Source organism: Salvia splendens, chromosome 11 (genome assembly GCF_004379255.2).
Source record: "Salvia splendens isolate huo1 chromosome 11, SspV2, whole genome shotgun sequence".
Classification (NCBI taxonomy): domain Eukaryota; kingdom Viridiplantae; phylum Streptophyta; class Magnoliopsida; order Lamiales; family Lamiaceae; genus Salvia; species Salvia splendens.
This window is the reverse complement of record NC_056042.1, coordinates 13,785,445-13,800,187: the sequence shown is the minus strand read 5'-3', so window position 1 is coordinate 13,800,187 and position 14,743 is coordinate 13,785,445. Positions and strand designations below refer to the sequence as shown.

General features: G+C 34.4%; 1 protein-coding gene and 2 long non-coding RNA genes across 3 annotated transcripts; 1 reads left to right on the top strand and 2 right to left on the bottom strand.

Annotated features, from left to right (window-relative positions):
* Nucleotides 1–1,789: 1,789 nt before the first annotated feature.
* Nucleotides 1,790–3,901, bottom strand: LOC121753817 (WAT1-related protein At2g39510-like). Its single transcript, XM_042149077.1, has 6 exons — nucleotides 3,714–3,901; nucleotides 3,453–3,515; nucleotides 3,026–3,383; nucleotides 2,728–2,889; nucleotides 2,509–2,660; nucleotides 1,790–2,268 (listed from the first exon to the last, which is right to left on the bottom strand). Exons 1-6 carry the CDS (start codon nucleotides 3,899–3,901, stop codon nucleotides 2,097–2,099), a joined length of 1,095 nt encoding a protein of 364 aa, XP_042005011.1. The 3' UTR covers nucleotides 1,790–2,096.
* A 4,579-nt stretch (nucleotides 3,902–8,480) lies between these two features.
* LOC121756062 lies at nucleotides 8,481–10,303 on the bottom strand. The gene is made up of 2 exons (XR_006040889.1): nucleotides 8,919–10,303; nucleotides 8,481–8,807 (listed from the first exon to the last, which is right to left on the bottom strand). It is a non-coding gene; the product is annotated as an uncharacterized LOC121756062 (long non-coding RNA).
* A 101-nt stretch (nucleotides 10,304–10,404) lies between these two features.
* LOC121755139 lies at nucleotides 10,405–11,302 on the top strand. Its single transcript, XR_006040643.1, has 2 exons — nucleotides 10,405–10,831; nucleotides 10,918–11,302. It is a non-coding gene; the product is annotated as an uncharacterized LOC121755139 (long non-coding RNA).
* The last annotated feature ends 3,441 nt before the right edge of the window (nucleotides 11,303–14,743 follow it).

Below are 14,743 nucleotides of genomic sequence, written 5' to 3'. Positions count from 1 at the left end.
CATTCAAAGGCGAAATCATGTTTGCTCGGCAGCTCACCAAGAAGTCCATTTGGGTATCAAAATGGCGATCCAGAGTAACTCTCGAACCCAATTGTGTGTATCAAAAAGTCTGAGAAGTTGAAGTTGTACGATATCTGGCCCAACACCATTAGTAAAAGCTGAAAAAAAACGCTTCTACTAATCCATTGTTGGTTGTGAACTGCTCAAGTTTGAGAGCAAGACTCGATTATCAATCAAACCAATAACATTTGTTGTTTAGAAACAAATGCATGTATAATAAGCTAATTATATAATGTGGCTAAATTAAGGAAACTCAGAGTCACTTGACGACCAAGGTCCTAGTCTCCCTGTCTTATGCATCAGCTCAGCCTGTTTTATCTGGGTTTAGGGTTTCCCTTTTCAAATCTTTGTCATACTGGAAGGAAGCAAAATAACTAGTGAATAAGATAAATTTGAACCTATGGAGAAATATAGTGAGTAAAGTAGTTGGAAGAAAGCAATTAGTGTGATTAAAATTACAATATGGTTCAGTTTTTGCATTTTGTGACCATATAATCAACGGAGTATTTCCTTCTTATTCATGTAAAGTTGAATGCACATTTCAATAAAGTGGTAAACCTGAGAAGACCTATAATTATAAACGAGATAGCCACAGCCACCCAATCCATCATATAGTAAAAAACTTCCCTTCTCTAACGTAAATACTTTGGTTTGCCTGATCAATCAAGAATAGTTGAGCCTCTTAAAATGCCTGAAATTATTGTTCAATGTTCATCATGCAAACACAAAATATAAATCAGTTAAGTAACACGACTTTCAGGTTACACGATTTGGGATCTGACTTGATTTATTTCTGTAGAGCTCACATATGTGTCATCCATTTCGGTTGTTTAGGATAGCAGAAATAAGTGTAGATATGAATCAATTTTTTATTTATTTATATTAATGGATAGAGTTTTCTGTACTGAATGCCCAAAATGCCCTCATTACTTTGATTTTGGAAGGGTAAAGAAGTAAATATTTCTTTAGTTTTAGATTGCCTACTGCATTTTAGGTTTTAGTGTATATTGGAGATACTCTTTAACCATTTACTTCATATTCATTGCTTGGATAAAGAAATAACAATTGTTCATTCAAATGGTTTCTGTTCAGCTCCTGCCCAGGACGTGGTGTAAAAATAACACTTTTTTTGAGCTTTGAACAAATTGGTATAGCAATTGTTTGTGGTCTTATGTACATCGATTACTTGATTGTATAATGTGTTTGTTCTCATTCAAATAATACCACTGTATAATGCTACAATTTTGTGGTGTTTATGTACATCGATTACTTGATTGTATAATTTGTGTATTCTCATTCAAATAATACCACTGTATAATGCTACAATTTTGTTTGCCTCTCAAATCAAATTTGTGCAAAATTTATACTTCATCCGTTCCACAGTAATAAATACATTTAATTTTGAGCACTCGTTTCGAAAAAATGATAATAAATGATTAAGGTAGAGAAAGAGTAAAGTAAGATAGTTCTCTACACTATTCTCTATTATTGTGGAACTGGGATGAAGTAGAAGATTGGTAGACTGTTCATATTCTTCGCGTCTGAAACTTTTAGTATGCCAAAATCACTTGTTATTAATTAAATTAATAATAAATGTCTCACTTATATCTTATACTAATTGTTTTTGACCTTTCATATTATATTTTTTGACTTTTCAATTCATGGTACGTTAATAAAAAATTATTTCAATAAACAAGTACTTTTTTAATTAAAATGGCATTCTTCTAAATTTCTTCAAAACTTTTTTGTATAGATACTGCAACACAAATCTTGTTTTCATGGGAGATCTTGTAAGTTCCCATTTTACATTTTTGAACCACATCTCTTTCTAGATTGAACTATAGCAACAAGTACTTGCGCTGTGATAGCAATAGTATTCTAATATTTTGATTGCTTAGACATTTCTATTGATCAATTTAGATAACAATGTCTCAACTCTGCTCTTAGAGAAAATCTAACTGTTGCGGTTTTGCATAAACGATTGATTAAGCCTCGATTATTTGTTTTCTTATACTTTATGACGAAAATTGTTCCTCTTAAACAACACTATCGCCGGAGGTTGCCTTGGAAGCATGTGCATTGGAGGTTTGATTCTGTGGCGATTGGTGGATAAGTTCCGATTGAGGGTACGTGGATACGCTGTGATCGCGAGTCTTCCCCCATATAACTAGGTAGAGCCCAATCACGATCACCGTGGCCCCTGCTACCCTACAATTTGAGCATCCTTTGTTAGCATCCGGGTTTGGATCCCATGTGTTCAAAGCCAGAGCAGGGGATGTTGTGCTCAAATACACACATATTTTATTTATAAAATATAATATTAAAAAAATTAATATATAAAAATGGCGTGTATGGAACAGCCCTGGCGTGGCTTTGAGCACAACAGGGATCCAAACCCGTTAGCAGCCATCCCAGTGGTACAAACCCTAGGAAAATTGGAATACGTACTTGCCAACGTTGAGCTGCTCCGACAGAATGAAAGAACTCATGCCTGCAACAATCACCATGTTAAGAGGATTGAAGGAAGTAACGAAAACAGGGCCTTTCTCCTTCATGATGACTCCTGATACATAGTAGGCAACTCCAGAACAGATTAGTCCCTGCATTGTGAAAAAATGAAGATATAATTTGAAGATAGTCCATCACAAAACAAATGCTTGTTCTTACGCCGTAAACAGAAGCTAAAAGCGAGGTGTCCCATCCGATCGACCAGATGTGAGCGTTGCCCCTCTCAACCACGAGAGTCAGGACGGTCCCTTGCAATGCTCCGAGCATGCATATGAGGCCGGTGAGGGAAATCGCTGCTGGGTACGACTTCAACGTGATCGCCTATAATAGAGGAAATATTGAAAATACCAAGTAAAATAACAGAAGAAAAATAGAAGACGTAGCGTATGTCAACTAAATAGTAGGTTGTTGTCAGTTATCAATTTAAGAAAGTTATCAACTAATCATACATACATACCTGTAGAATGTAGAAAAGGGAGCCACAAATACAACCAGCTCCAATCATAATAGCTCCCATGATAAATTGGTGGGGGTGTATGTCTTGAGCAAGAGAGTTGGAGTTGGAGTTTGCTTTGGTCCATGGCAATTCTATAACAGAGCCTTTTACCAAAGTCATTATCATTGCTCCCCCTAGAGTTACTACAGTTCCCACAACCTTTGCCTGGCTGTGCAGTTTTCTTAAGTTGACGGTTTCGAGCCTGAAGAGCCAGGCAAACAGAAAGGTGAGGGCAGGAACCGTGTTCCACATCGCGGCTGCAAATGTCGCCGTTGTGCTCTTCAGCCCAATGTAGTACAAGTTTTGATCTATCACAGGCCTACACTTTCAACATGTTAGGTTGGTTTGTAGAAATTAAGACTAACAAAGAGTAGTTAGTTACACTTACTCCAATAGAGCAAGGAGGAATATTTTGATGAAAATGGAGAGTGTCATTCTTGGCCTGGTTTTCCTGTTTACAAACAACAAATTAACTATCAACTTCTTCACACAAATACAAGTCCAAAGCCTTTGTCCTAGCGGCAATGAGCTTAGACAGAGGTGCCGAGTTCGAGCACATCAGTTGTAATTTCCTCCTTTCTATAGGAGTTTATTTAAAATAAAAAAAAATCACACAAATACAAACACAAACTTGGCAACAAATTCCAACCTTTCCAAGGCAAAGGCGAAGGGGGCTACCGCGGCGGCGGCCACCAGGTTTCTGTAGATAGCAAATGTGTAATTACTCATTCCCTTATTCAGAGCTAACTTTGCTATTATACCTAAGCCTGCATACCCAAACTGCAAAAGTATTGCACCCAAATATGCTCTTAGCTCTCTCACTAATTTACTATCCATCTCAACTCTACTCATCTCATGATACATGTGTGTGAGTCTATTTATAATAGCAGGAGAGGAGTTTGTTTGTGTACATATCATATGTCTTAGTTTGAATCCACTACAAGCACGTTACGTGAAATCAAAGCTTTAATTGTGCTGATTCTTGAATATATCTATCTCATTTCCACAATCTTACTGGTGGTGGATTATGAGTGCAATACACCTCTGCTATTCTCTTTTACTACAAGATTAAAGTTATGTACATGGGAGAGAATAGAATCTCCATTTCAATGCCACATGACTCATTTCATTAAGTGATGGGATGGATATTACATGTATTAATAATACTATAGCATAGTCCATTAATGTTGTTGCTGGTGTATAATCTTTTGAATTGAGTGTTTAAATAGTGAGAATTACATACATATATAAGTAAATTATTATACTCCATCTGTCCCAACTAAGTTAAGTCACCTCTTTTTTATACTCGTTTTGAAAAAATTATAAAAAATAGTTAAAGTGGATATAAAATAAAGTAAATGCGAGAATAATGTAGATAAGACTCTTCTCTATATTATTCTTGTTTTTACATTATAATATATTCACTTTGACTATTTATTCAAAACGGGTGCAAAAAAGAAGTGACTCAACTTAGTTAAGACAGATGGAGTATTAAAATTAAATTAAAAAGGGTGTAATTATACAACTCTGGTTTGTGCCAACTTTGTTGAGCAAGAGCATGTGTTGATTAGTTATTACCACATACCATCAATCGCAACTTTAGTTAGTTATCCCAATTAAAGATGCATATTTCTGTTTCATTTCATCATCCTATTGTTTCTTTGTCTTTAATTTCAATTTTGACCACCCACCATATGAACGGTTTTTACTAGTACTTCATTTACAATCGTTTCAATATACACTTCTTGCTGTATTTTTTTTATCTTTTTCAATTAATAGATGATCAATTTCTTGACGCAAAAACGTGGGTGCGGCCGTTCCACACAATTATATTTGATTAGATTTTGAAGTGAGGGTTTATTAATAAGGATTTGTTGATTCTCATTTTTCAATTAAATTTGTTCATTTTAATTACAATAGATGCTATATTAATACTTACCGTAGCAAAGATGAAGGTTACTATAATTTTGGAACAAGTTGAGCATTGAGTTATCTCTTCCAAATTGTGAATAATGTATCTCGATAACATAATAATAAACGCTGATATATTGTTGAATAAATTCACATGTGTGATCGTGGTGCTAAATGTGCCAAATGTGAAAGTTGGATGCTGTACAACTGAATTTGACATCATTATAAGGGCATTTATAATATGTTCTAAGAAATTTAATTATAATGATATAATCCCATTTTTCAGTTGTCTCGTCAGTTTTTATCATTTCAACCCCAACACTTGCAATATAGTCAGTCTCATTTTTAATCATTGAAGTAATTGGAATTTAAACTTACATTAATTGAAAAAAAAAGTAGCCCATGGAAAATGCAATAATACTAATATCGAAAAAGTTACAAAAATTAAACACAAAAAATACTATTCCCCGTCCCTGAAAAGTGTTAATTATTTTTTTATTAATCCGCCTCTAAAAGGTATGAAATATTTTTTATATTCTTCAAAATATTCCTTATATAAATTTGATATAATGTTGGATCATACTCCCTTCGTCCCATATTACTCGCACCTTTCTTCTAGGTCGTTAATTTGTGATTCATTTTTTAGTTTAATTAAATTAGTATTCTAAGTGCAATGAGAGATCACTTAATAATTGAATACTTAATCAAATCTAATATATTAATTAAATACCCTAATTTTGAGTTGTGATATATGCAAAACTCAATCTTATTGTAGAACACAGAAACACAATACGAAGGTCATTTTAAGACAATACGGAGGTCATTCTTAGTCTGGTTTTAGGTCATGATAGTAAGCATGGCCTGAAATGATCTAACAATGTCATCCGTATTTTTCAAATCCGGATTTTATAAAATGATCTAAAACAAACTAAGAATGACGGGTTGGACAGTTTGACACTAGAAATTAGTTCGACATTGATTATAACCGCTTAAATTCTTACTTAAAATATAAATAGTGTAAGTAGTTTGGGACGTGCTGAAATAGAAAAGTGCGAGTAACATGGATTCTATACGTCTATCTATAATTGTTCCATTTTCATGAAGTACTGCAAATATACATCTCACATATTGTTTAGTTTTAAATCATTTTTCCACAATTTCAAATTCTTGTATTTTAGCTTAATTTTAAAATTAATAATTACGATTTACAAGTGGGATTTAATTTAATTTATATTTTATTTAAAAATTTTAAATTAATAGATTTTTATTAAGGTTAATTGATTCATAATTGAGGTATATCATTTTAAATTTTCAATAAATTTTAATTAAGGTGAACTGTATATAATCTTACTAACATTAAATCGTACTCTTATAATTAATGCTAAAATATGATGTGACCGAAGTAACTGTGAGATATATTGGGAATAAGCTAAGTGAAAATCTAAGAACCTCAAAAAGTTGTCTTAAAGTCATATAGTATGGAATATAACTGACTGTGATTGTGTTAACAGGTGCGAAGCATAGTTGCCAAAAAATTTGGCACCTAAATAAAAATATGGTAAAGTAACTTAATTTGGCACATATTTAAAAAGTTGTACTAATTCGGAAATGATGTGTTTTTTTTTTTGGTTTTCGACAGAACTTTGCTAAGAATGGACAACTTTTTGTCTTGCATTTCTCTTCTTGTATAGAGACATGTACAACATTAGAAGCGAAAATATGAGAAGCAAAATAATATTGTTTGTTATCCTTCTCTAAAAGATATTAGTTTGTTGTTTAAATCATTAATTTCGGGACATTGGATGTTGCGTGTGAGTTAGAGCAGTGATCCATCCGTCGTTCTAAATTCTATGTGAATACGAGATTTTATGTAGTAATATTATTTTGTGAGTTAAATAGAGGGAACAAAGTAAGAGAAAGAAAAAGTAAAAAGAGTAATGTCTTCATTTTTAGAAATGTGTTAATATGAGTGGAACATCCGGGAAAAAAAATGTGTCACTTCGAATGAGACTCGAATGGTACTTATTATTTAGGTAGCACCGTGCATTCAGCTGTGCTATGCACTCAAACTCAATCTTTAATTGTGGTTAATTGGGGTTAATTTTATAAATGATTACCAAATTATAGTAATTGTATTAAATTGGTTATTAAAGTTTGATTTATTTCAAAATAATCACTAAACTTTATATTTTTCATAATTTGTGGTTTAATTCAATCTGTTCAAGTATTTATTATATCACATAATAGTAATAGTGAAAATGCCACTTAATCTTTTTTATTTAAATTCCCGTCGCCTTCACTATATCGCCTCCCATCAAAAAAATTTCGCTGTCCGTAACAGCAGCACCATTATTGATTCGATTCATACACCAATTGATCTAACTAAGTAGTACTTACTATATTATTTCAGATTCAGCCATCACAGTTCACTAGCATTTCCATCCTTTTACATAATGAGTCATTTGTTTAAGTGACAAAGGTTAAACCCTTACACCAATAGATTATGGAATTAATTGAACTAAAGAAATTTTAAAACTTAAAATGCCAAAGATGAATACTAAAAATTTATGTGGAACAAATAAGGATGTGTAAATAATTTATGACGTTAATTTAAATAGAAAATGTTATGTGGGATAAAATAATTAAACAAATTAAATTAAAAATTACTTAGGTACAAAGTATATATAAAGGGTTGATTTTGAAACAAATTAACCTTTGTAACCACTTACACAAGCACATAATTTAGTAACCAAAATCAACCCGATTAATTGGTTTAATTAAAATTATCAACTTTACATTCTTGGGCCATTGGTCTAAGAATTTGAGATACCTACAAATTAGTGCATGGAATAATCACTGAGTCCATCACATTGGTTTAATAACTAAAAAAAAGTTAATTCAATGATCCCCAATTATAATTTATTAATTTTTAATTGCGGTTAGCACACAAGATTAATGTACGACTAAGTTTGTACCCATTTACAGTTATGCAAATAGTGCATGCAAGTGAAAAATGTAAGTAATTTGATTTGCTATATGTTTGAAGCACCGGTGCTAGACACTGTCACCAGAAGTATCGATGGGGTTGAGCGAAAAAGTTAAGGACGGGTGAGAACAATAGATAGAATAATGGAAGTAACAACATTTGACGTTTGAGTCAGCTGACACCCCAAAACAAAAAGGTATTTAAATTTCGAAAGTTTTTAAGTTCAGTGGAGAATTAGTCTTAATCTTTTCCTTCAAGCGGCAAGTCGCGTATTTTGTCTTACAATTGTTAAAAAGTTGGGCACAAATGAAGAACCTGTTACATGGAAGCAACAACTCAAAACAAAATAGTTAAAGTTACAAGGCAAAGTGTAATACCCGTCTCTTCATTATCTTTTTCAGTCAATATTTAATGTCGAACTAGTGAAGCTCACTTAGACTCATGTTTTAAAATTAAATTCATTACCGTTCATAAATGTTTAATGTTGTTAGTTCGCAAAACTAAAGACGTACGCAAGAATCGGACAACCAAGGCGACTTTAATATAATTAGGAAAAAGAGTACAAACATCGACAAGGAACAGAAGGTTCGTTCGGACTAAAAATGTTCGAATAACTTTTACATACATAATAAGCTACCATCTAATTACAAAATTTCTTATACACGAATCGACGAGATGAATTTCTAGGATAAATAAAATAAAATAAAATAAAAATGTGCGTTGGGCACTCCTCCCTAGGCCCGAGACCGCACCCTCCACGGGCCGGGCCCGAAGGAGCTGACGGCCGAGGGCAGTGAGCCCAGGCCATCCAGAGCAGCAGCAATGACAGCCAAGTCTCCACCCCACCTACAAATCAAGACAAGCCTTTTAAACTACTAAGGAACAAGAATGTTTAATGGGGCTTCTATTTAAAGAAATGGGACAACTCCTCTTTAGTATAGTAGACCAAGAACATACCTAAGGGAGCAAGTCAAAGGCTGCAACACCTCTCCCTCAAGGCAGCCACTACACTCTCCTTGTACACTATGCAAGATCAAACAAAAGATTTAAATGCCAAGTATCAAGTACCACCAAATAACACCAAAACATTTGAATGAAAAGTGCTGCAAAAATCATGAAAAGGGAGATATGCTATGGCATGAAAACAAAGAAGATCAGCCCCTCTTTAATGACACCAAAGTACACCAAGATCAGCCTATAAAACCCCCTCAACACCACCTTGAACACACTTCCACCACATCAAAAAAAAATCAGCATACTTCTAATCTTTGAGAACCGAGAACTAGGCAGCAGAGGGGGAGCTCTTTCACACCTTTTCATAACTCCCCAACAGGTAACTCTTGCTCCACCAAGTCTAGATGTTTTATTTCATGTCATCATGTAGAAATAATAGAGCTAGAACCACAAGCTACTACCTTTACACCAAAAATCAGTAGCAAATAGTATGCACATCATGGGAAACTTCATGTCTATGCAAGCCCTCCAATTTGTGTAGAACGAACCCCCACAGCCATCTTGTAAACCACAACTCTAAACCTAACTTCTAATGCAAATCTATCTCATGCTCAAACCTCTAAAAATCTAAGAATATCAATCAAAGTGGGGTAAAACGGAGAGCTTATCTTTTGAGACCGAAGGGCTGCCCCGACGAATAGCCGACAACGGCAAGGGACGCGCGCGGACTCCACGGGGCAGTAGCAAATCCCGCTTGTGCTACGGGTAGCCGACCACGGCGAAGGGTGAGCTGGAGCCGTCTTCGAAACCGGTGAGGCGGCGACGAGGGGCGGAGCGCTAACAGCGCCGAGGCCGCTACCTACGCATCCTACCCGCCGACAGAGGAGCTGAACGACGCCGGAGGAGGAGAAAGGGGTACACGCTGCCGCGAGTGACGGTGTTTGACCATTGATGCGACGCGGTGGGGGAAAAGGCGATGCCTTTCTCCACCGGCGACTCCGATAAGAAATAATGGGAGAGCCGTCGGCACTGGCGGAACGGCAGAGAAAGTGATGAGAAAAGGTGGTAGACGGGAGAGGAGGAGGGGCGCCGCTGTGTTCCCTTTCCGATCTAGGGTTTCTGGATTTGGGGATTTAATTTTGAGATGGGAATGAGAGATGAGGGAGACCGATGGAATTGGTGGGAGTATGTTAGGCTTTGGGCCTTTTTCTTTTACTTTAATTAGTATTGGGCCTTTGCCTTTTAAATTAGTTTGTGTTGGGCCAGAAGAATTAATTTGATGTTTGGGCATATAATCTATACTAATCTAAAGTGTCAGTTTAATGAAGGGACTTATTTGCCCTTTTTGGCGGGGAAATTCAAAGCTATTTGGTTTACCCTTTTGGTCATTTAAAAAATGGCCACATTGGACAGAAAAGAAGCAGATATTATTGGACAAAAAATTAGTCTAATGAAACACTAGCTTCTCAAGCAAGATAAAACACCTATACATACACACACACCTTTAATTGAATATGCATTATTATTGATTGATTTACTGAAAATTTTATTTTTGATTGCAGAGTAGCATGAATCTTGGAAGCCGGCGACAGCTCCGACGATGGGTGACGAAGGCGGCAAGGCTGATGGAGGCGGGGCAATGGCGGCGACTGGCTACGAGAAAGTGAGCCGCCACTTCGAAGATCCGATCTTTACCGGGAACGGCAGCAGCAAGGTAGCGGAGGCGTGAAACGAGCGGCAGGGAAGCCGGGTGGACGGCGTGATGGAGGGAGGAAGCAGAGCAGAGCAGCGCCGCGAGGAAGGGAGGCGTGACGGAGGAAGGAGAGAGCTCCGAAAAAGAGTGAGAGAGAAAGGAGGAGGACGCCGGAGGAAGGGTTGCAGCGGCGATGCCGACTGAGGGCATCTCCAACGATGCGGTAAAACGCATCTTTGCAGTGAAAAACACCTCCAATCATACTCCAAAACGCATCTCAAATCGTCCTTTTTTGGCGTTTTTGAACAGTATCACTCCAAAGATGAAACCGGAATGTAGCTACTGCATTCCACCTTTTGAAGTTCCTGGAAATTGCACTTGGCTCCCTCGTGCTTTTGTATTTTCGAATGGAAGCAAGGGCTTACCTAGTTTATGGAGGATTGTTGATGGTTGAAGAGCTTGGGCAGAAAATTTTGAGATGCAGAAAGAACCAGAGAAGGGAACGAAAAAATAGAGAAAGAAGAATAGAGAAGAAGAAGAAGAAGATTGCGGCGCAGGGGAAGATAAAATTAGGTTTAAAATTCAATTAGTAGTATAATATATTGATGGGCTGGGCTAATCATATACTATGTATTTGTTTTTTTACAAGTCATGATCCAATAAGAATTTACGCTATGAAATTGCAAATTTTGAAATAATTAGTTGAAATAAAAGTTTTGATTAAATCGTAATATTAATAGTTAGTAATACACTGAACTTTTGATACATATATAATCGTAATATTAATAGTTACTACTAACTATTAATGTATTTTTTACTGAATGTATAATATATTTTATATTAATATAAATAAATGTATTAAATTATTTAATTATATTTGGAAAATTATTTTGACAAAGTGTTATGGGTTAATGTGCAATTTAAATAAATACGTAGGTAAGATTGAAAAAGTAAAAAAAGTAGGTGAATATGGAATATTCTTTTGGGTTTGAGTTTGGTGTAAAAATGGTTGGAGTAACATTACTGTTTGATGTGATAGAACTGGAAAAATGGGTTTGAGTTTAGTGTAAATGGTTGGAGATGGCCTCAGAGAGAAAGAGGAGATGGGAAGAGAGAGTGCAATCGGCGCTGAGAGAAAGAGAAAGAGAGGGAGGCGCCGCATTTTTCTGTAGGGTTTGTAGGGAATATTAATTTATGGAGTATACTGTAATTTAGATTTATTTGTGTTGAAATTTTAGTCTAAGGAATGTATTATTTGGGCTTTATTTGTATTGGATTTTATGATTTTGAAAAATTTTATAAAAATATAGTTTTAAATTGGGTGTTACGTATATATCATTATATTTATGCTTTAAAAATTAGGTTTTAATTTTGAACTATTAATTTATTGGACTTTGTATAAATATTTCTTAATTTAAATTCATCTTTGTAATTAAGTTTATGTATTGTTATTTTGCCTTTTATTTGAGTTAAAATTGGAATTGTGCTAAAGAGTTTAAAATTGGAATTGTGCAAAAGAGTTTAATTTGTCTTTTATTTGGGTTAAAATTAAAATTTTATTCATCAACAACCTCTAAAGTACGAGCAAGTATGGCACGATCATGCAAACAATTACTCAACTCTTCATGATTCATATAGGACGGATATATTATTGAAACAATTGTTCTAAGAGGATCCCCAGAATTAGACAAAATAATTGTAATAATTTATTCTCTGAATTAATCTATAAACTAAATGGCAACACAAATATATAATTTAATTTTCATGCTATATTTATTTAATTAAAATATTTAATATTTCATCCTCATAAAAATAAAGACATTTTTTATATTCAATTCAATTGAATGACCGAAAGTTTTAATTATTCTTGAGTTTAATTGAATATTAAATAATACTACTATTTTTATACGAAGTTGTAGTATGTCATTGAAGTGTGATTGCTCTATATGTATTATATATTTTAAAGTGTTTTAGTTAATATTTTTTGAATTATCTAATATGAGTATACTGTTATTGTACGTTTCTTATTCCAATTTCTACTCTTTGATCTTTACTCACACATATTTTCTTTATTTGTATGTTTATTCTAATTAACTTGTATTCTTTGATCCTTAGTTACACATATTCTTTTTGTAATTAATTTTATTGTTTTTACTCCATTTGGATCATAAATTAAAATTGTATATAAATAATACATTCATTAAGGAGTAGTACATTTTTTTTATATCTTCACATTGCTTTGAGTTCTTCTTTTCTATATTTTTATTATATTTTGTATTCATTATTTGAAACTCTTATGTCTCGTGCATAGCACAGAGGTTAATACTAGTTAAACTAAAGAAGAAGCTTGGACTAGAACCATTATAGGGGGAGTTTGGACTAGTTTGCTATTTTAAATCTTGGGCTCGTTTGAAGTGATGACCGCTAATTAGATCCCGAGATGATAAATTAAATTTCGAATTTATTTTAGTGCCCAAACAAGGTTCATGGAAAATAATACTCCCTAAGTTAAACGGATAATTTCTTAAGCCTCCACAATAAATTAAATCTCCCGATTTAATTAATGTTCAAGGATCCTAGAACTTTTTCTAGAGGAATAAGAAAAGAATAAAAATGAGCACGCACTTAGGATGCATTCACGTTTAAGTTTATTTGACTTCTTAAAGTCTAATTAAAGTATTGTCTTATTTTCTAAAGGGACGTCTTCGCACGTCGTTTAAGACCAAGTCAAGGAATTTTCTAAAAAAGACTTAAGCTATCAAGGTGGACATTCTTTTCAAAACGTGATTTTAGTATGAAAATGTGAATTTTTCCTAAACATGTTTGTCATGTCATGTTTTGTTTTTACGATTACCTATCTGCTTGGCTATGCCAATCATGTTAAATCGAATTCAGGTTCCAGTAGGGCCGCAAACCCTACTCGGACTAGTGTACAAATATGGGGATCGTGAACTAACTTTCGAGTTGGCCGGTCCAGTGACCGTCGTGGAATGTGACCACATTCCCGGTTCACATACGTTCAGATATGGTATCTATGTTTATGTGATTGCGCAATCAATTTTATGAAATGAAAGGAATTTAGTGACTCGGGTCTTTTAAAATGAAAACCCCGTGTTCACTCAACTGTGGCTGACAAATGAAAAGGAACTTATTTTTGACACTATGCTCACTGAGTATATCAAGTACTCAGCCCTGCATGTTTTTTTTAACGTGCAGGTTGAACGTGAACGAGGAGGCGAAGGTGTTGGGAAATGACTATTAGTAAGTAGTTAGGTAGTCCAAAGTAGTATGTCTTCATACATACTATTTTGTCTTGGACTCTTCCGCTACAATAGAACTATGTTCTAGGAATCTATGAATTTAGTCTTGATACTTTGATTCTCTTTTGACTATGTACTCATTCGCCTTCAAAACTATTATTTCGAGTTGATTTGTTCACTTATGTTTAATCCATGAGTTATGAGAGTATTTTTAGTCACGGAATAGTTACGCTCACTAGTACTAGGGAGTTGTGGTCGTGACATAAAGAAACTTGAAATTAAAATACATGTAATCCAACCGAGACAACATAACCATAAATAAGCACGTTGTCTTAAAAGATGAAAGTTCTGGTAAGGAATGTTTTTTTCTTCTTCTGTAAGACAAGATGCATCTTAGGCGTGTCGTCTTAGAAACAAAATTGCAAAAGTTACAAGGTAAAGAAACTTGAAATTGAAAAACATGAAATCCAACTGAGACTACATAATCATAAATATGCATGTCGTCTTAAAGAGATGAAAGTGTTGGTAAGGAATGTCTTTTCTATAAGACAAGGATGCATCTTAGGCATGTCATCTTAAAAACAAAATAGTAAAAGTTAGTACAAGGTAAAGAAACTTGAAATTGAAAAACATGTAATCCAACTGAGACTACATAACCATAAATAAGCAACCATAAATAAGCATGTCGTCTTAAAAGATGAAAGTGTTGGTAAGGAATGTCTTTTCTGTAAGACAAGATGCATCTCAGTTCGGCATGTCCTCTTAAAAGATAAAACAGATTCATTTCGTTTGTAGCAACACCGTTTACAATACAAACTCTAACAAACTGGATAAAGTGGGGACGAAACTTTTGACAATGAAAACATACAGAGCCT

Bases quoted from the DNA above. Each gene is read 5' to 3' on its own strand.
- LOC121753817 (XM_042149077.1), bottom strand. From the start codon at position 3,901: ATGGATAGTAAATTAGTGAGAGAGCTAAGAGCATATTTGGGTGCAATA. The intron at 2,661-2,727 runs GTAAGAACAAGC...TTCACAATGCAG, and splicing joins TTTTAGCTTCTGTTTACGGC to GGACTAATCTGTTCTGGAGT. The intron at 2,269-2,508 runs GTACGTATTCCA...CTCAAATTGTAG, and splicing joins GAGCAGCTCAACGTTGGCAA to GGTAGCAGGGGCCACGGTGA.